Source organism: Miniopterus schreibersii (genome assembly GCF_964146895.1).
Source record: "Miniopterus schreibersii genome assembly, chromosome: 12".
NCBI lineage: Eukaryota > Metazoa > Chordata > Mammalia > Chiroptera > Miniopteridae > Miniopterus > Miniopterus schreibersii.
The window spans coordinates 3,317,453-3,339,107 of record NC_138112.1 but is presented as its reverse complement, the minus strand read 5'-3'; the positions used below and the strand labels follow the sequence as shown (position 1 = coordinate 3,339,107).

General features: G+C 43.5%; 1 protein-coding gene and 1 pseudogene across 3 annotated transcripts; one reads left to right on the top strand and one right to left on the bottom strand.

Annotated features, from left to right (window-relative positions):
* Positions 1-607: 607 nt before the first annotated feature.
* Positions 608-1,082, bottom strand: LOC308564920 (peptidyl-prolyl cis-trans isomerase A pseudogene; annotated as a pseudogene). The gene has a single exon. The product of its transcript is annotated as a peptidyl-prolyl cis-trans isomerase A pseudogene (transcript).
* Positions 1,083-3,157: 2,075 nt separating this feature from the next.
* CD3G (CD3 gamma subunit of T-cell receptor complex) lies at positions 3,158-11,697 on the top strand. 2 transcript variants are annotated; one of them, XM_081154421.1, is made up of 7 exons: positions 3,158-3,295; positions 7,035-7,058; positions 7,479-7,697; positions 8,457-8,588; positions 9,199-9,242; positions 9,628-9,711; positions 10,228-11,687. In XM_081154421.1, the coding sequence occupies exons 1-6, from the start codon at positions 3,241-3,243 to the stop codon at positions 9,691-9,693; spliced, it is 540 nt and encodes a 179-aa protein (XP_081010547.1). In that variant the 5' UTR covers positions 3,158-3,240; the 3' UTR covers positions 9,694-9,711; positions 10,228-11,687. The 2 variants fall into 2 exon arrangements, with proteins under 2 accessions (XP_081010547.1, XP_081010548.1); XM_081154422.1 differs by having other exon boundaries at positions 3,169-3,295; positions 10,248-11,697.
* Positions 11,698-21,655: the final 9,958 nt, after the last annotated feature.

Here is a 21,655-nt window from a genome sequence, read left to right as displayed (position 1 = left end):
ACATACCAGGCTATGTTTATAGCAGTTCATTTCAAGTTGATGGTTGCTTAAGTTCCAACACATTCTAAAATCACTACCACTTTTACTCACCCCCTCCACATTTATATTTTTATCAATATTTTTTCTTCTTTTGTGTTTGTGTGTGTCCTTTAATTTACTGTTGTAAATTGCACATGATAGTCCTCCTTTTGCCTTCAAGCCTTTGTACTTGCTTTAGTGATGGTTGATCCACTGAGTTTATGATGTGTTTGCCTTTGTCGGTGAGATACTTTTTCTTTGCAGTATTTTCTATTTCATATTTTTTATTTTCTTCTTTTTTTAAAGAAGACCTTTAACATTTCTTGTAATACTGGTTTGGTGGTGATGACCTTCTTCAGCTTTTTCTTGTCTGGGAAGTTCTGTTGTTGTTTAGATTTTATTTCATAATCATAAACTTAACTCTGCAATCCAGCTGGACTTGGAAGGAATAAGGAAAATGTGGAACCCAATGAACTGTGGGGAGAGCATGAAGATTATAGAACATTCCATGCAGATGGGGCGAAGGGGGTCTCTCCTGGGCTACAAAAGGAATGGTCTGGTGGTTAAAATAAAACACAAGTCAAATTTATTAGTGTTGTCCACAGTCAGCAGTGATCTTCTTGCTGGTCTTGCCATCCGGGACCCACAGCGCTCCATGGCTGCACAGTGTCCATGTCATCTCTCACCCGACTGGAGACCACACGCCTGCCACCTGACCACTCAGGCTCACAATGCAGATGAAACACAGGGTCCAGCATTTGCCATGGACGACGTGCCAGGACCAGGACCGATGAGCTTCAGGATGAAATTCCCATCATCAATTTCTCTCCATAGACGGACTTGCTGCCTGTGCCATCACAGCTGTGAGGTCACCACCTGGCACACAAATCTCCGAGTGATTCTGTGAAAGGAGGAACCTTTATAACCAGATCCTTTCTCCCCAGTGCTCAGAGCATGAGAGTTTTCTGCTGTCTTTGGAATTTTGTCTTCAAACAGCTCGAAGAAGACGTGACCCAAAGTTTGCCATCCATGGCGATGTTGAAGAACACGGTGGGGTTTACCATGGCTGGGCACAGGAGGCTCCAGTGCCAGTGGAGTCTGCAAGGCAGGCAGAAGGTTTTATCTGACCTTTGATTCTAAATAATGGCCTTGCTGGGTAGATCTTCGCTTTTCATAACTTTGAATATTTCTTGCCACTCCCCTCTGGCCTGCAAAGCTTCTGTTGAGAAATCAGCTGACAGTCCTATGGGAGCTCCCTTGTAGGTAATTGTCTTTCTCTTGCTGCTTTTAAGATTCTCTCTTTGTCTTTAACCGTTTGCATTTTAATTATGTGTCTTGCTGTGGGCCTCTTTGGGTTCCTCTTGTTGGGACTCTCTGCACTTCCTGGACTTGTATGTCTTTCTTCACTGGGTTAGGGAAGTTTTTTGTCATTATTTCTTAAATAGATTTCCAATCCCTTACTCTTTCTCTTCTCTTTCTTGTACCACTATGATGCAAATGTTGTTACGCTTTATGTTGTCCCAGAGGTCACTTAAACAATCTTCATTTTTTAAAATTATCTTTTCTTTTTGATGTTCTGATTGGGTGTTTTCTGCTACTTTTTTAAAAAACACTTTTTTAAATATGTTTTTATTGATTTTTTTAGAGAGAGAGAAAGGGAAGGGGAGAGAGACATAGAAACATCAATGAGAGAGAAACATCAGTTGTATTCCTCCTGCATGCCCCCTACTGGGGAGTGAACCTACTGGGCATGTGCCTTGACAGGAAATCGAAGCAGCGACCTCTTGGTGCAGGGGACGATGCTTAACCAACTGAGCCACACCGGCCAGGCTCCACTACCTTATTGTTGGGAGCTGATGATGTGTCTGGACATGGTCCATGTCACCTGAGGGTCTGGAGTCAAGGACTCGACCCTCCCCACAAGAACCCTTGAGGAGCCGAGATAAAGAAATTACCAAAGTCTGGGCTCACGCAGGAGGCCATATTTACTCTGAAAGAGTGTTTATGCAGCCTCGAAGGAGCTACTTTGTATCACCCTCACCTAATTACCAATTGTTTGTTACTATATAATAAAGGTGTTGAAGCCATTTGGGGCTGCTCCTCATTAGAGGACAGTCCTCCTGATCCCATAACTTTGCCGCTTTCATTCCCACCACTCGAACTCAGGCTTGTTCGTTTCTCAGGCTGGTTCCTGACACCTTATCTTCCAAATCTTGATTCAATCTTCTGTTTCCTCTAATCTGCTGTTGATAAGCTCTAATGTATTCTTCATTTGTGATAAGGATTTTAACAAAATGTTTACATGATGCTTGACACATAATTTGTGCTCAGTAAGAAAGAGTTATTAATAACAATATGATTATCTTGTAGGTAGAGTTGAGCCTTCGCAGGAAACAAATGTACTTTTTCCCCCTGTGGCCTATGGGGATCTGAAACTCTCTACACTGCTGAAGTTGGACTATAATTTACCTGAGGGCAGAGATCATGTATGTCTCACTCGTTTCTGTGTTTCCAACTCCTGGCTTGTGCCTGGCACATGACGAGAGTTCCATCCAATTTTATTGACTCACTCACTGGCTGGCTGGGGGAGATAGGGGCCTGAGATCTTGGAAACTCAACTAGGCCCTGGCCCTTGGCAATGTATGGCCTGTCAGATTGGAATTGTCCTACCTATTTCCTTCCAGGCAAGCACCTCTTTGATGACCTCATCTCAAAAGGACAGTAAAAAATTCCTGAATGAGGACCTGGACTGAGGTGTGTTTTTTGTCACAGCTCCAGCCCTGAGCACCTGAGAGGTCCCACCTAAATTCATTCATTCTAGCAACAACTAGCAACAAGCCACAACTGGCTGAGATGCCAGCAATAAATGGTGTCAGAAATGTTTATCTCCCTCATGAAGAAAGAGGCCCAGGCCATTTACTACTCAGCACCCAAAGCTGTGCAAGTCAGAGTCTCTGAGATGGGAATCCAGCTCTCGCAACTCTCCCTCCTCACCACCTCCCGCCCTTCACTCCTTAACGGAAAAGCAAGAGACATCTGCACCTGCAGCCCTGCTGAGGCTTCAGTAGCCCACACTTGAAGCTGAGGGTGGAGGCTCTGGGTTCTTGCCTCCTTGCAGGGGCCCCAGCCTGACGGATGCTGGGCGGAGCGAGGCTAGCTACTGCACAGGCTAGCTGGCTGCTCAAGGCTGCTCAGCGCTTCTGCGAGAGAACAGAGACTGACATGGAACAGGGGAAGCGTCTGGCTGGCCTCCTCCTGGCTATTTCTCTTCTTCAAGGTAAGGGCCCGCTTACGGCGTCTGACAACCTGGAAAAAGACTCAAGGGAAGAGGCCACTACCAGGGAACAAGAATATTGGGATCCCTGACCTTGAGCTTACTCAGCTGTCACCTTAGAGTTCAGGGAAAGCAGGGTGAAAATGGAGCCCCTTACTGTTCTCTGTTAGAGGGAAGCAGTGTCCCATAAGAGAGATGGGGTCTTATCTCCTAAGAAATCAAATTTAGCTGGCTAGAGAGAGAACCCGGATGTCGCCATCTTAGGTTTGAATGTAGCCCAAAGGGGCACACGCCAGGAACCTGAAAAGAAAAGGTATGTGTTTTTAACTCAGAGCTGGAGTTAGGAGTAGACCTGTGAAGCACTCACTCAGTTGGTCAGTTCATCAACTGGTCAACAAGTGTGAGTGAGGTCCTATCATGTAATAGGCTGCGAAGATATAAAGATAAATGAAAACCTTCTGCCCTGCACTGCCCTGCCCTGGCGGGTGTGGCTCAGTTGGTTGGAGCCTCATCCCATACACCCAAAAGGTGGCAGATTCAATTCCCAGTCGGGGCATATACCCAGGTTGCAGTGTTTGATCCCCAGTCGTGGCGAATGCCCGAGACAACCGATCAAAGTTTCTCTGTCTCTCTTCCTCTCTGTCTCTCTCCCTCTCTCTCCCCTTCTCTCTCTAAAAAGAAAAAAAAAAAAAGCTTGTAAAAAAAACTTCTCCCCTAAAGAACTCATGAACTAATCAAAGAAATAGGTTTTGGTGTTGCGAGATTGAGTGTAAGGTACAATAGAAGATGCCTGTATGAATATTCAGTTGTAAATATCCAACGGGAAGTGGAAGAACTGGGCCGATGCCTACAGTCAAGGCTGGAGGTGGTTCTCCACACAATGGGGGAAACTAACACCAGGAAAGTTGTTGAAATCACACAAGTACTATGTTAGATATGAGGAAGAACGGGCTGAGGATGGAACTGTGAGGATACCAACCTTTACGGGGTAGAGAGAAAAAACCTCTGGAAAGAGATAAGGGAATGATCGAAGAGCTGGAATAATCAGATGATTCCAATACGATGGAAACCAAAGAAGGAGAGAGCTTCCCAAAGGAGAAATTCACTGAGAGGATGAAATAGTGAAGAGTGACACACTAATATAAGAATATATTTATAAGTGTAAGTTTGTGGGATTTGGCAATATAAAGGTCATGGATAACTTAGAATGGTTTCCTTGGGGTAGTGTGAGTAGAAAGGAAATGGAAATGAGTGGAAGGGGAAGGGCAGATGTAGAGAAGGTGAAGAGAGGCAAGTGTAGAGTATTCTTTAAAGAAGTTTTGATGAGAAGGAGGGAGAGTTTGAGTGGTAAATGGGTAAAACAGTCTAAGAAGAAATTTTTTTAGTATGAAAGAAATTTGAGCACGTTTCTAAGCTAAAGGAAAAGACAGTGAATAGAGTGAGGTCCTGGAGTTGATGTTGAAAGGAGAGAGTCAAAAGTGGGGTCAAGGGCACGGAGGGGAAGGCAGCCTCGCCCCTGAGACCAGAAGAAAAGAAGTGCAGATGGCTTCCGCCACAGACAGGCCTGTAGGTGGGACGGACGCTGCAGGAGAAGGGCCATTCCAGCATCTATGTTCTCAGCGAAGGAAGAGGCAGGCAACGCCACCTGCTGAGGCCGAGCGGGGTGATGGGAGTGGGGGACTTGAAGGAGACAGTGGGAGTTCAGAATAATTTCTGAGGGGAGCGAGGAAGACAGCACAGGTTGAAGGGCAATAGGCAAAGTCCACGCGAGGCAGCTCTCCCTGCACAGTGGAAAGAGCACGTGCTGAGCAACAGACACCCGAGCTCAGCCACCAATGAGCTGTGCGAGCTGGGACAGGGCCCGCTCCCTCTGCGCTCAGTTCTCTCAGCAGTCAACCTAGCAAATTTGGGTACGTTCGCTCTCAAGTCCCAAAAGGAAGCAAGATTCAGATAAGAAAAATTAAAAGATGCCAGCAACCGGTTGGACCCTCTTTCCTATGGAACCTGAGTCAAAATGAGGGACCTATGTGTCCCTCCCGTAGTGAGCAGGCGGTCATGGAGAAGAGCTAGTGAGAGATCTGCTTAACCGTTCGTCTTGCTTTTGAAAAGGCTTTCTCATTTATTCATTTATGCATCTATTCAACAAATATAAAGCTCCTATTATGTCCCAGGCACTATCTGGGCACTATTCATGAAGAGTTCAGCCCTGTGTGATGTTCTAAGACAGCTGACGCCTTCCAACTATTTCCAGCATACTCTGATTCGGTCCCCAGTTCCCCCCGCCATACTACCTCTCTTGTCCTTTCCCAAGTCTGTACCTTTGCTTAGCTGTTCTTACTCCCCAGAATGTCTTTCTCTGTCTGGTGAATTCCTCTCTGTTCAGCTTTCCCTGTCACTCACCCTTGGGCAACATCAATAGCTTCTATCCCCTTTCACATGTATTCATATAAGTACTAAATGGTCATTTGTTTTATCACATTAATTACATGTGGGCTTATTTTTCCCACTTCATTGTGAACTCTTTGGAGGCAGCACCTAGTTCTTCATATCGCCACCCTTTTCCTTCACACTGCTTAATCACGTCAGGAACACAATAGTGCCCAGTAAATGTTTGCATTAAATCCGACTGGATTGAACTCCAGTGCTAGTTCTCTATTGGAGTTCTACCACACAACTCTGCTACTCTGGGTTTTGCCGCAGATTTGCGATTTATTGAATAGCTAACTCCCATGGGACATTCAGGGTTTCTACAAGAAATGTATCATCAAAACTGAAGATTTTAGAAGTAATTCAGCTCTAACAGGCTGTAGCTAGTGCACACTCACTCCTTGCCAGGACTCCAGCTGCTAAAGGGGCAGAGCAGAGCATTCAGACTGTACAGGCAATACCCTTACACATGCTGCAATGTCATTCTGATGCTAAGAGTTAGCATCAGACCTCGTGGGTTAAGGGCACAGTCACCAACAAGACTGCCCTCGCTTTCAATGCCAGGCACAAGTTCCGGGGTCTCCAGAACACCCACCCTTCTGACAAACTGCATACAAATCTAGAGGGTTCCCACAGTCCCCTCAGATCTGTTAATTTGCTAGAACAACTCACAGAACTCAGGAAAGCACTATACTTACTATTACAGTTTTGTTACAAGAAACAGAATCAGGACTAGTCAAAAGAAGAGACACATAGGATGGGTCTGGGAGGTTCCTGAGCGCAGAGCTTCTGTGCCTCTCCCAGTGGAATCAGCACACATCACATTCCTGGCGCGCTGATGTGTTCACCAGCCAGGAAGCCGAGTTTTTATTGGGGTTTCATTTCATAGGCATGATTAATTGAATCATTGGCCGTGAGAATAAATTCAATCTCCAGTGCCCCTCCCCTCCCATAGCTTAAAGTCCCAGTTCTCTAATCACATGGTTGGTCTGGACCAACCCCATCCTGAGTCATCTCATTAGTATAAACTCACACATGTGATCCAAGGGCCCACCAAGAACAACAAAGGCACTCCTGAAATTCCGAGGGTTTAGAAACTCCCTCCCAGGAATTCATCACAGAGACCAGACAAATCCTTCATTGCACAATGCCCTGAATTCAATTTAGTGACTCGGGTTCACAATCCAGGGACACAGGTGTAGACACTGTTACTCCAGTGGATTACCATCTCTCTCGATGGTATCTAAATGATACCTCAGGGCATCTGAGTAACTCCATGCCCAGCTGATCCTCTGTCTCTCTTCTGTTCCTACAGGTACAATTGCCCAGTTGAAACAAGGTAGGAAATGGCTTCTTTCTCTGCTCAAATTCAGGGAATTCATGGACTGTGGCTTCTGGATGAGATAATGAGTGATAAATAACAAACCTCTCCACTGGCAACCAAATCAGTAGCCAGTTACGACCAGCAATTAATTGTCTGATTCTGGGAGGAGAAACAGGACCCTAGCAGCTAGGCATTACTCAGAGTGCCACCCATGAACCAGCAGCATTGGCATCACCTGGGAGCATGTTAGATATGCAGCCCCTCAGCCCCTCCCAGAACTACTAAATCAGAACCTGAAGTTCCAGCTAGATCCCCACGTGAGTCATGTACACGTTAGTGTTTGAGAAGCACTGCTGTAAGTCGTCTTCTAATACCTGGGGTAGAAAGAATTTCAGAGGCAAGATACTTAACGGGCCATGGCTTTTCCCTTTTCAGAAAAGCCTCTGGTAACAGTGGATGACAGCCAAGAAGATGGTTCCGTATTTCTGACTTGTAACTTGGCAGAAGAAAATATCAAATGGTTTAAAGATGGGAAGGAAATAACTACAAAGGAAAAGACATGGAATGTGGGAAATAGTTGGAAGGACCCTAAAGGGACATATTGGTGCGAAGGATCAAAGAACAGTTCCAAACGTCTCCAAGTGTATTATAGAAGTACGCCACCCTACGCTTTGCGTGCCGCGAAATTAGGCTGTGCTTGCTGTTGGTGACCTCCCGTCCAGAATGAGTGGGAAAATAGGTGCTAAAGAGTGACCAAGCAGATGCTAAACAGCGTGCCTCTTATTGAATATAACCAGACAGTTCCCCCAGCTTCTTGGTAAAGCACAGCCGGGTTTCCCTTCGCGTGGGCCGCTGGACTGGAGCAGTCAGCAATTCACATCAGCCGAGTTAGGGTGGGCCCGGGAGACGGGGACCGCAAGGTGGGCAGCAGTGAGGCAGGGAGGCAGCGAGCATGAAGAAGGGGGTCTGGTCTTTCTTCTATTTCACATAGTTCCCGGTAATAAGACTCCATGGGCTTCCCCAGGACCCCTGGAGGAGCGAAGAGCCTCAAGAAGCATTGCGTTCTGCGCAGCTGGTGTGAACCAGGAGGCCACAGTTCCGTTCCTGGTCCAGGCACACGCCCAGGTTACAGGCTTGATCCCCAGCGGCGGGTGCAGGAGGCAGCCAACCCATGACTCTCCCGGCATGGATGTTTCTCTCTCTCCCCTCCCTCCCTGTCTCTGAGATCAGTTTTTAAAGTACATTCAGAAGAAGAGGCAGCATTGTGTTCTCAGTCCAAGGATGTCCCCAGGCCCCGCAGAGGGAGCGGTCCGTTGCCCTAGCTAGACAGAAGCATTATTGCCGGTAGGCAGGAGGGAAAGATCCAAAAACCAACTCTCACAGCCTGAAGTAGACCTGTCTCCCTTTCCTCAGTGTGTCAGAACTGCATTAAGCTGAGCGCATCCACTGTGTCGGGCTTCGTCTTCACCGAAATCCTCAGCGTTTTCTTCCTTGCTGTTGGGGTGTACTTCATTGCTGGGCAGGACAGCGTTCGCCAGTCGAGAGGTAAAAGAATGTTCTTAGATGACGTAGGAAACCACCTGGGACCCTCAGCTTTCTTCCAACCAAAACAGTCCCAGGAAAAGAGCCCGAGTCGGCACCTGCCGCTCACGTGCAGGGTCGGCGGGCCTCTGCAGTCAGGAGAAAGGACGCGCAGTGTTTTCACAGCATGCTTGCCTGTCTCAAGGTCAACGTCCTCTGATTTGTCCTGTTTCTTAAAAAACTGTTTATTGAAGTAAAACCAACATATAGAAAAGTGCATCAATCACAAGAAAACAGCTCAAAAAAATTAATAAAGCAAGCACAGCCAGACATCCAGCGTAAGAATGTTACCAACACCTTAGTGGTCACTCCAGACTCTCCCTATGCCCAGAAGTGAGCGCTTACAGCACAGAAATTTTCCCTGTTTTTGTGCCTTATGTCAATGGACTCATACAGTCAGCACTCTCGAGTGTGACTTCTTTTACTCAACAATATGCCCGTGATAGCCACTCATATTCTTTGCGTAGCGGGCTTCACTAATTCCTGTTGCTGCTTCGCATTCCATTGCGCGAACGTAACCAACTCACGGTCCATTCTTCCTTGTGTGTGTGTGTGTTGTTTCTCTCCTGCGCAGCTTCAGACAAGCAGACCCTGCTGTCCAATGACCAGCTGTACCAGGTAAGGGAATGAGGAATGACAACGTCGCTACAATGGTGGTGCTTTAAAATTTCGGAATGGGGCGGGGGGAAGTCATTTGGAAGATACTGTATAGTTAAGAAACTGCTTAGGACATACCAGATGAGGCATAGTTATCCCTTTGGGTAGAACAGGTGAAATAAGGGGAAGGGCTGAGAGACACTGAGGTCAGGATCTAGAGAGAAAAGTCAAAGAGCACCTGAGAGGAAAGTATATACAGAGCCTCCGTCTTTTCACCCTCTTTCTGCCCCAGGACCCCAACGCACCCACTTTGAAGCCTTGCACACAGAAAGCACTCAATAAATATGCACCATATTGATTCCTAAAGGATGGGGGAATGAGCTTATGACTGTGTTGTCCTCTTTAGCCCCTCAAGGATCGGGACGATGACCAGTACAGCCACCTTCAAGGAAACCAACTGAGGAAAAAATGAGCTCAGGACTCAGAGGAGGTGCGTCCTTCTACACCATTTCCAAGACAGTGCCTTTGCATTTCCTGCCTCTCAACTGCTGCTGAGTCTCTCTCCTTTTCCCCAGACAGCTGGGGCAGGGTGGGGGTGACTGTGAGGCCCATTTCTAAAAACACAGGGGCCAGTGCTAATTTTCTTGGCCTAAGAAAATATGAAAACTGAATGCTGAATATTAATCTTATTTCTATATAACAGTTTTTCAGCATCCACACTATTAACATCTTGGTCTAGATCATTCTCTGAGGTGGGGGCACTGGCCTGTGCATTGTGGGTTTTCAGCAGCCTCCCTGGCCTCTGTTCACCAGATGTCAGCAGTGCCCCCATTTTGACAACCAAAAAAAAAAATCTCCAGATATTGCAAGTGTCCCCTCAGGGGCAAAATCATCCTTAACTAAAACCACTGATCTGTATTAACTTGTCAACCAATCAATCACTCAGAAGTTCTGATTCAATCAATTGGAAGTTTTCTGAACCAACGGTAATTTTTTTTTAATCCAGGTCTTCTCCTCCCTCTCCAGTTCTCAGAAACAAAGCAATGCAGTTTGGAGCACTCCCGGCAGACTTTCAGCTCTAAATCTAGACTCAGTTTCCAATGGTGGCAAATGGAGAAGAAAGGCCATTGGAGCAAATTTGGGGTTTTCTCAAAATTAAAATTATAAAAAAGTAAAAACATATATGGTATTTCAGGAGTACTGCCAATTGGGAAGTAATTTTTCTGTAAAAGAAAAATGAAAATGTCAATAACTCCCTCTATTTGAATATAAGTTTTCATTTTTATTTACTTTTTATATAGGTCATAATTCACATGGGTCAAATATGCAATCAAATGCCTCCCTCCACCTCCATCCACAGCCACCCAGTTGCCCTCTCCACAGGCAAACAATATACTAGTTTGCAATATATCTTTACAAGATATATAATGTATTATGTATCAGAGGCATTCTAGGTATACATAAGCAAATTCTTAAGTACACATTTTCTCCCATCTCCTTTTTTCACACAAATAGTATCATGCTATACATCTTGCACTTTTCATCTAAGAAAACCTGAAGATTATTTTATACCAGCGTATAAAGAAGCTTCTTTTCCTAATGCGGACACATTGTACAGATACACTATCACTTGTTTAGCCAGTCCTCTATTGACGGGCATTTAAGTTGGTTCCAATTGCTGGCTCTTACAATGAATGCTGCAATGACTAACACTGTAAAAATGTCATTTTAAAAAATAATTGTATTAAGGTATAATTTGCTATGAATGCATTCATTTTAAGTGACTTCACCCGTTCTCAGTAATTTTTAACAAATTTATCCTGTTGTATACACCCATCACCATAATCCAGATTTAGAACATTTCCATCACTCTCTTAAGATCACTTGTGCTGTTTGCAGTCACCCCCTGTTCCCACCTTCAGCCCCAGGCCACCACTAATCTCTTCTGTCTCATCCAATTTGCCTTTTCTGGACATTTCATATAAATGGAATCAATATGCGGCTCCAGAGCAGCATTAGCATGCAAGCCTTTGGGTGGACACATTTTTTTATTTATCTGGGTTGATACCTAGAAGTGAATTATTACTGCCCTGTGTGGTAAATTTATGATTAACTCTTTAAGAAACTTCTTGTTTTCCTAGTTGACTGTATCATTTTAAATTCCCACCAGCAATGGATGAGGGTTCTTGTTCCTCCATTTCTCACCAGTATTTGTTACTATGATTTTTTTTAGTATAGCCATTCTAGTGAGCATAAAATGGTATCTTATTGTGACTTTAATTTGCATTTCCCTAGTGACTAACAATGTTAAACATCTTTTCTTGTGCTTATTAGCCATTTTCATATCTTTAATGAAATGTCTAATCAAATCTTTTTTTAACTGGGCTGTCTTACTTTTTGTTGTTTGTTGAATGTAGGAATTCTTACATATTTTTAATACAAGTTCTGTAGCAAATATATGATTTGAAAATATACCTACCAGTCTGTGGCTTGTCTTTTCATTTTCTTAAAGGTGTCTTTTGAAGTGCAAATGTTTTTTAATTTTGATAAAGTCCATTTTATCCATTTTTTTTTAAATATATCTTTATTGATTTCAGAGAGAGGAAAGGAGAGGAAGAGAGAGAGATAGAAACATCAATGATGAGAGAGTCATTAATCGAGCCCGCAACCCGGGCATGTGCCCTGACCCGGAATCAAACCCCGATCGCCTGGATCCTAGGTTGACGCTCAACCCCTGAGCCACGCCCGGCCGGGCCATTTTATCCATTTTTAAAATGAACTGTGCTTTTGGCGTCATATCTAAGAAATATTTGGCAAACTCAAGGTCACAAGGATTTTTCCTGTTTCTTTTTATACTTTTTAAAGTTTTGTAGCTTTATTTCTAACGATAACTGTCATTTTGAACATGCTTAAGACTATATGTAACAAATACAAATAAATGTAATTGTCGGTCCATATGTATTTACACTTGTTATTTTATTAAAATTACCTAATTGCACTTTATAGAGATTGGACCAATATATACTCCCAATAACAAAAAAATGAAAGTACCTCTTACTCCATACACATTCCAACATTGTATTATTAAACTTTTTTGAACTTTGCGAATCTGTTAAAACTATGGCATCTCAGCATACTTTTAATTTGTATTTTTCTTATTAAAAATGAGTGAACCTTGCCCAGCCTGGCGTGGCTCAGCGGTTGAGTGTCAACCTGGGAGCCAGGAGATCCCGGTTCGATTCCAGGTCAGGGCACATGCCAGGGTTGCAGGGTCGATCCCCAGTCGGAGGCATGCAGGAGGCAGCCGATCAATGACTCTCTCATCATTGATGTTTCTATCTCTCTCTCCCTCTCCCTTTCTCTCTCCAAAATCAACAAAGATTTTTTAAAAAAATAAAAAATGAGTGAACCATTTGTTTTCCCTTCTCAGGAAATATAGGTTCCTATCATCTTATCTTTTTCTTATTGACTTGCAAAAGCCCCTTTTATATTTAAGAAACTAGATTAAAGAATCTAGTTTATGACAGTAATTGCAAATATTTTTCCAATTTTGTTATTTGTGTGTTTTTTACTTACTGTTGGTTTTATGCACATTTTACAAACATTTGCATGTAGTAGGATTCATTGGTCTTTTATGACTTCTAGGTTGTTTCATATTTAGAAAGGTCTTCCCCTATTTTAAGATTATTTTTTTAAAAAGTCTCTCAAGAAGTTCAGTCAAGATGGCAGAGTAGGTAAACATAGTATTCAGAACCTCCCAAAACTACAACAAAATTACAACTAAACTACAGAACAACGATCATTCAGAACCACCTAAAGTCTAGATGAACAGAAGTCCTATAACTAAGGATATAAGGAAGAAGTCACATAGAGTCTGGTAGGAGGGGCAGAGAGGTACAACAGGCTGGCTCACGCCCACCTGTAGTGGTTAAATTAAAAATGGGGAGGGATATCTTGGGTGTGGAGTTCCCCCCTGAGGAGTGAGGGGTCTCAGTCCCACACTAGGCCCCCCAGCCCAGAGCTCCAGTGCTAGGAAAAGAAGTCCCTATGACTCCTGGCTGTAAACACCAACAAGGATTGTGGCTAAGTGAGATGGAGGGCTTCTGAAGGGCCCATGCACAGACTTACACAGATTCAGTTGCTCAGAATTCCAGTGCTGGGGCAGCAGCTCAAAAAGCACCTTATGGACGTATGGGGAGGATCTGAATTGCCTGGCATCAGGGCAAGAGCTGGAGGGGCAGCTTTTTCCCAGAAAGAAGTGCTGGCAAAGGCCATTGTTCCTTTGCTGAGCCCTCCTCTCCCCACAGAGCAGGCAGGTGGGTGCCATATCTGAGACTGCATCAACCTGGCTAACACTGTTTACCCCACCCTGGTGATTCCCTGAAACCCCACCCAACTTTCTTTCAGACCCACCCAGGCCCTTTCCAATGACTTTTCCATACAAACAGTGTGTCTTGGCTCAAACAAGCAGCATCTGGCCTCAGTGTGACCCATACCTCTTGCTAAGTAGCCCCAGGCCCAGTACTAGCAGCACCAGGCCTTGGTTCACAGATTGGCCTTTCCTGGGCATCTCCAAGCCCAGCACAAGTAGCAGCCATCTGGTGGCCCTAGGAAGGGCACAGGCAGTGGCTGACCTTGGCATGCACTTGCTGTGAGGCTCCAGAGCCAGCACACCCAGTGGACAGCTTCAGATCATGCTGAAGCACCAATCAAACACCTCCACAAGTGACACACTCAGGGGTGGACTTGGTGGGTACCTGAGCCTTGCTAAAATGAGCTCTGCACCATGGGGTCGGGCCCTGTACAGCAGATCCTCCATGGTGGCTGTGGCCAGTCCTCTCAGTGGCCAGTCCATGAAGCTGGTCAGTCCTCAGAGCAGATTGGCCTAGGGGTAAATCCCTCCCATTAACATACCAATAGCAATTAAGGCTCAACTACAACAGGAAGGTGCACACAGTCCATACAGGGGTGCACCAGGAACAACTCAGATGATCTGGGAGGCTGTGTCACTGGGCCCTACAAAACACCTACTACATAAAGCCACTCTACCAAGACTGGGATGTGTAGCAGTTCTACCTAATACATAGAAACAAACACAGGGAGGCAGCCAAAATGAGGAGACAAAGAAACATGTCCCAAATGAAAGAACAGAACCAAACCCCAGAAAAAGAGTTAAACAAAATGGAGACAAGCAATCTACCAGGTGCAGAGTTCAAAACACAGGTTATAAGGCTGCTCAATGAAATTAGGGGAAGAGTAGAGGAACTTAGAACTTCAACAAAGAGGAAACATAAAAAATGGAACTAGAAAACATAAAAAAGAACCAGTCAGAAATGAAAAAGACATTAACTGAAATGAAGACTACATTACAGGGAATCCACAGTAGAGTAGGTGGAGCAGAGGATCAAGTCAGCAATTTGGAAGATAAGGTAGCAGAAAACACCCAGTCAGAACAGCAAAAAGATTAAAAAATCCAAAAAATTATATTAGTGTAAGGAGCTTCCAAGGATAACTTCACGAGTACCAACATTTGCATCCTGGGAGTGCAGAAAAGGAAGAGAAAGCAAGAAATTAAAAACCTATGTGAAAAAATAATGACAGAAAACTTCCCCTACCTGGTGAAGGAAATAGACATTCAAGTCCAGGAAGCAGAGAGTCCCAAACAAGAGGAACCCAAAGAGGCCCACAGCAAGGCACATCATAATTAAAATGCAAAAGATTAAAGACAAAGAGAAAATCTTAAAAGCAGCAAGAGAAAAGCAGTTAGTTACCTACAAGGGAGATCCCATAACACTGTCAGCTGATTCTCAACAGAAGCTCTGCAGGCCAGAGGGAGTGGCAAGAAATATCCAAAATGATGAAAAGCAAGGACCTACAACCAAGATTACCCAGCAAAGCTATCATTTAGAACTGAAAGACAAATAAAGGACTTCCCAGACAAGATAAAGCTAAAGGAGTTCATCACCACCAAACCAGTATTACAAGAAATGTAAAGGGGTTTTTTTTAAGAAGAAGAAGAAAAAAAAAGATCAAAATATGAATAATGAAGTGGCAATAACTACACATGTGTCAACAATTACTTTAAATGCAAATGGATTAAAAAATAATAAATAAATAAATAAATAAATAAATGCAAATGGATTAAATGCTCCAATCAAAAGACATATGATAGTGAATGGATAACAAAACAAGACCCTTACATATGCTGCCTATAAGATACTCACTTCAGATTAAAAGACACAAACAAACTGAAAGGAAAGGGGAGGGAAAAGATATTTCATGAAAATGGAAACAAACTAAAAAAAAAAAAAAAGGTTGGGGTAGCAATACTTATATCAGACAAAATAAACTTTAAAACAAAGGCTATACCAAGAGACAAAGAAAGACCCAGCAGTTCCACTTCTGGATGTTTATCCAAAGAAACCCAAAGTACTAGATCGAAGACATATGCATCCATATGTTCATTGCAGCATAATTTACAATAGCCAAGACATGGAAGCAACCTAAGTGTCCATCAATAGATGAGTGGAGGAAAAACAGGGAAGATGGCGGCACTCTGACAAGAAGCAGCATGCCCTTGCTTTCAGCCACGGAGTGGATTTACAGCTAAAACACTGTGTAACCTGCTTTTGGGAAAACAAGAGAAATATACCTGAGTAGACATAATTCGAGTAAGGGGCACTGAAGAAACATCATAGAATCTGGTAGGAGAGGGGATGTGTAGAAAAGGGCAGTCCCCCCTAAAACCTGTGCTGGGCTCCGAGGCCCAAGGGCTAGAGGTTGCAAAGTTCCCTCCCCATGAGAGTGTGGACTGGCATCCAAAAGCTGCACCTCAAACTCTGAGCGGAGAAGGGAAGGAGAACCCATGCAGGGTGGGCAGAGGGACCCGGGGGAACAGTGTGCTTGGGAGGAGGGGACCTCGCCTTTCCAGTGAAACAAGGCATCTAATGGTGGCAGCCTGGACAGGAGTGTTTCACCCCTGGTGCTGACTGCAGGAAAGGCTGTCCCACAGTGTGTGGCTTCTGAATAGAAAGGGGCCAGAGGGCTGCACTCAGCAGCAAACTAAAGGATCCTCTACTTTCTGTTAAGCATTGTGTAGAGCCCCAGAAAGCACTTGAACTGTGAGGCGCAGGGAAGACGAGAGCCCTCCTGCTGCCCGAGAGAGGACTGGAGCTGCCAGTGGGACAGATTAGGACTCCAGCACCCCCTGAGCTGCCCATGGGGTGGATCAGATCTCCAGCCACCAGAACTGCGGTGGGGTGAATCGGAGATTTTTGACCTGCTCAGAGGGGAGACAGGGTAACGCACAAGGAGCTGCCCCAGCTTAAATGAGATCAGCTGTGCAGAAGGCCTGAGGGGACTGATTTTGTGACCCCTTTTGCTTGGTTCCAAGGCATGGGGCTGACGGGACCAAGCAGGGTGGGTTCTCTGCCTGTGTTGCTTTGGGAGTTTTTGAGTTTTTGATTGTTGAACAGGCGTCCACCTTCCTCGCTTGCATTGGGGAGACAGACCCACAAAAGCTGGGATTTGTGTCTGCGTTGTGGAGAGTTTGAACTGAGTGCCCTGTGAGATCAGCAAACTAGATCTGGGAAAGGAGGAGCAGAGCCTGCATAGTTCTCCCCCTGACTAAGAGCACCACCCCTAACAGGAAAGGGGCGGGTCCAGCTCACTGAAGCCCCAGATACCCCCACAGGCCACAGTCCTGAGGGGGAAGGGAGAGCAGCTCACAGGAGGACTTTACAAGAATAAGACTCTCAGGGACTGTTGTTGGGGAGCTGGAGGAAACGCTGAAAACCCTGCTGGGGGCTGGGCAGGCAAAGGGCTCACTGGAATGTTTTTTAATTGAACCCAACTAAGCCCAGGCTGCTGAAACGGCCCCTACAGAAAAGGCAACAGGCTGAAATCAATCTGAGCCTGCATCAGGCCAGAGCCTGGGGAAGTAGAATCAGAGGACAGGGTAGGGACTGAGGAGCTGGCGGTAGAGCAGAGACAAACTTCCCCAAGTGAGCGCCTGACAGCGACACCTCTAGGGGGAGCGATACCCTGGGCTACACTAGCCACCCTGCACCCTGAAGACTCTACAGAAGACTCTGTAGTAAGACCAGGCAACCACAAGGGGGCCGCAAAGAGCTGACAATTGGAGAAGGTCCACAGAGAGCCTCAGATCAGCAAACAACCTAAGAACACCAGAGCGAAACCTACACAGCTCCTGAGGTTGGTTGATACACAAGAACCTCCCAGGAGAACCGAAATCAGCACATAAAACAGTGAGCTGCAGACAACATAAGCTGCGCAGAAGAAACTCACCTGATTGACTTTTTTTTTTTTTTTAGAAAAAGAGGGAAAAGAAAAAAATTTTCTTTTTAAATTTTTTAATTGTTTTTAATTCATTTTCCTAAAATTTATTTTGTCTTGCTTTGCCTTTTTTTTGCTTTGTTTTGTTTCAATTTTTTGTTCTATTATCAAGAATTTTTTTATTTTTATTTTTTGCTTAGATGAGATTTTTTTTTTTAATTTTTAATTTTTTATTTTTTTGTTTGGATGAGATATCTTTTGTTTGTTTAAAATATTATAGATGTCCCTTTTACTCCCCAATGACCAACTGCACCCCATCCCATCCCCCTTCCCAGTCCCACCCCCCACCATTGTTCATGTTCTTCGGTTGTGCATATGTGCATATAAATTCTTTGGTTACTCTCTCCCCCTCCACCCACCAGCCCTCCTCCATCCTCCTGACATTCGTCAGTCTCATCTATGCTTCCATGTCATTGAATCTATTCTGTTCATCAGTTTATTAAGTTATTTAGATTCCACATATAAGCGAGATCATGTGATATTTGTCTTTCTCTGCCTGGCTTATTTCACTCAGCATAATATTCTCCAGGTCCCTCCATACTGTCCCAAAGGGTACGAGATTCTTCTTCTTTACAGCTGTGTAGTATTCCATGGTGTGAATGTCCCACAGCTTTTTATCCACTCATCTCCTGATGGGCACTTGGGCTGTTTCCAGATCTTAGCTACTGTAAATTGTGCTGCTATGAACATAGGGGTGCATATATTCTTTCTGATTAGTGTTTCAGGTTCTTAGGATTTATTCCTAGAAGCGGGATCACTGGGTCAAAAGGCAGCTCCATTTTTAATTTTTTGAGGAACCTCCATACTGTTTTCCATGGTGGCTGCACCAGTCTGCATTCCCACCAGCAGTGCACCAGGGCTCCCCTTTCTCCACACCCTCGCCAGCATGTGCCATTTGCTGATTTGTTGATGGAGCCATTCTGACAGGTGTGAAGTGATACCTTATTGTGGTTTTAATTTGCATCTCTGTGATGATTAGTGACGTTGAGCATTTTCTCATGTGTCTCTTGGCCATCCGTATGTCCTCTTTAGAGAAGTGTCTATTCAAGTCCTTTGCCCATTTCTTAATTGGGTCGTTTGTCTTCCTCTTGCTGAGTGCTATGAGTTCTTTGTACATTTTGGAAATTAGCCCCTTATCAGATACATCCTTGGCAAATATGTTTTCCCAGACCGTGGGGTTCCTTTGTATTTTCAGGCTGTTTTCTTTTGCTGTGCAGAAGCTTTTTAGTTTGATGTAGTCCCATATGTTTATTTTTTCTTTCCTTTCTCTTGCCTTAGGAGATGTATCAGTGAAAATTCCACTACATGGGATGTCTGTGACTTTACTGCTTATGTTTTCTTCCAGGATTTTTATGGTTTAATGACAAGTTTAAGTCTTTTATCCATTTTGAGTTTATTTTTGTGTATGGTGAAAGTTGGTGGTCTAGTTTCATTTTTTTGCATGTAGCTCTCCAATTTTCCCAGCACCACTTATTGAAGAGACTGTCCTTACTCCATTGGATGCTCTTGCCTCCTTTGTCAAATATTAACTGACCATAATGGCGTGGGTCTATTTCTGGGGTCTTTGTTCTGTTCCATTGATCTATATGCCTATGGCACCAATACCAGGCTGTTTTGATTACAATGGCTTTGTAGTATAGTTTGATGTCTGGTAAAGTGATCCATCCCACTCTGTTCTTTTTTCTCAAGATGGCTGCAGCTAGTCGGGGTCTTTTCTGGTTCCATATAAATTTTTGAAATGTTTCTGCTACATCTGTGAAATATGCTGTTGATATTTTAATAGAAATTGCATTGAATTTATAAATTGCTTTCGGTAGTATGGGCATATTAATGATATTAATTCTTCCAATCCATGAGCATGGTTTATTCTTCCACTTGTTTTTGTTTGTTTTTTGTTTTTTTTTAAATATATCTTTATTGATTTCAGAGAGAGGAAAGGAGAGGGAGAGATAGAAACATCAATGATGAGAGAGTCATTGATCGAGCCCGCAACCCGGGCATGTGCCCTGCCTGGGAAAAGAACCCCGATCGCCTGGATCCCAGGTCGACGCTCAACCGCTGAGCCACACCCCGCCGGGCCTTCCACTTGTTTATATCTTCCTCTATTTCTTTCTTCAGTGTCAGGTAGTTTTCTGAGTACAGGTCTTTTACATCCTTGGTTAAGTTTATTCCTAGGTACATTACCTTTTTAGTTGCAATGGTAAATGGTATTGTTTTTTTAGTTTCTCTTTCTGAAAGTTCATTGTTGGTATATAAAAATGCCATTGATTTCCGGATGTTGATTTTGTATCCAGCTACCTTGCCAAATTCATTTATCAAATCTAGTAGTACTTTGGTGGAGTCTTTGGGGTTTTCTATGTACAATATCATGTCATCTGCAAATAATGACAGTTTTACTTCCTCCTTTCCAATTTGGATGCCTTTTATATTTTCTTCCTGTCTAATGGCTGTGGCAAGGACTTCCAGTACTATGTTGAATAAGAGGGGTGAAAGTGGACATCCCTGTCTTGTTGCTGTTTTTAAGGGAAATTGTTTTAGTTTTTACCCATTGAGTATGATGTTGGTTGTAGGTCTGTCATATATGGCCTTTATTATGATCCCTGTATTCCCACTTTGCTGAGAGTTTTTATAAAAAATGGGTGCTGGATTTTGTTGAATGCTTTTCCTGCATCTATTGATATAACCATATGATTTTTGTCCTTCATTTTGTTTATGTGATGTATCACGTTTATTGATTTGTGGATATTATACCAACCTTGCATCCCTGGAATAAATCCCACTTGGTCATGGTGTATGATCTTTTTAATGTATTTCTGGATCCAGTTTGCTACTATTTTAATAAGGATTTTAGCATCTATGTTCATCAGGGATATTGGCCTGTAATTTTCTTTCTTTGTAGATTCTTTATCTGGTTTTGGGATTAGGATGATGCTGGCTTTATAAAGGAGGGAGTTTCCCCTTCTCTTGAATTTTCTGGAATAGTTTGAGGAGAATAGGTGTTAATTCTTCTTGGATGTTTGGTAAAACTCTCCTGTAAATCGATCTGGTCCATGACTTTTGTTTGCTGGGAGTTTTTTGATTACTGCTTCAATTTCATTAGTTGTTATTGGCCTATTCAGGTTTTCTGCCTCTTTCTGATTCAGCTTTGGAAGGTTGTATGCTTCTAGGTATTTGTCCATTTCCCCCATGTTGTCCAATTTGTTGGCATATAGTTGCTCATAATATTTTCTTACAATCCTTTGTATTTCTGTTGGGTCAGTTGTTATATCACCTCTTTCATTTCTGATTTTATTTATTTGGGTCCTCTGTCTTTGTTTCTTGGTGAATTTGGCTAAAGGTTCATCAGTCTTATTTATCTTTTCAAAGAACCAGCTCTTGTTTTCATTGATCTTTCATATTTTTAAAATATCTATGTCATTAATTTCTGCTCTGATCTTTATTATTTCCTTCCTTCTACTTCTTCGGGGCTTTTCTTGCTGTTCTCTTTCTAATTCCTTTAGTTGTTGTGTTAGATGTTTAGTAGAGCTTTTCCTTTTTTCTTGAGGTGTGCCCATAATGCTATGAACTTTCCTCTCAGGACTGCTTTCACTGTGTCCCATAGATTTGGGGTTTTTATCTGTTTATTTTTGTTTTTTCCCAGGAAGCTTTTGATTTCCTCCTTGATCTCATTGGTAACCCATTCATTGTTTAATAGCATGCTATTTAGCTTCCATGTGCTTGAATATTTTTGAGGTTTTTTTTATAGTGGTTGATTTCTAGTTTCATGGCATTGTAATTGGAGAAGATGCTTGATATGATTTCAGTCTTCTTGTATTTGTAGAGACTTGCCTTGTGCCCTAACATGTGGTCTATTTTTGAGAATGTTCCACGTGCACTTGAGAAGAATGTGTATTCTGCTGCTTTGGGATGAACTGTTCTGTAAATGTCAATTAAATCCATTAGGTCTAGTGAGTCATTTAAGGTCTGTGTTTCCCTGTTGATTTTTTGTCTTGATGATCTGTCCAATGCTGACAGTGGGGTGTTAAATTCCCCCACTATGATTGTGTTGCTGTCAATCTCCCCCTTAAAGTCCACTAAGA

Bases quoted from the DNA above. Each gene is read 5' to 3' on its own strand.
- CD3G (XM_081154422.1), top strand. From the start codon at position 3,241: ATGGAACAGGGGAAGCGTCTGGCTGGCCTCCTCCTGGCTATTTCTCTT. The intron at 7,059-7,478 runs GTAGGAAATGGC...TTCCCTTTTCAG, and splicing joins AATTGCCCAGTTGAAACAAG to AAAAGCCTCTGGTAACAGTG. The intron at 7,698-8,456 runs GTACGCCACCCT...CCCTTTCCTCAG, and splicing joins TCTCCAAGTGTATTATAGAA to TGTGTCAGAACTGCATTAAG.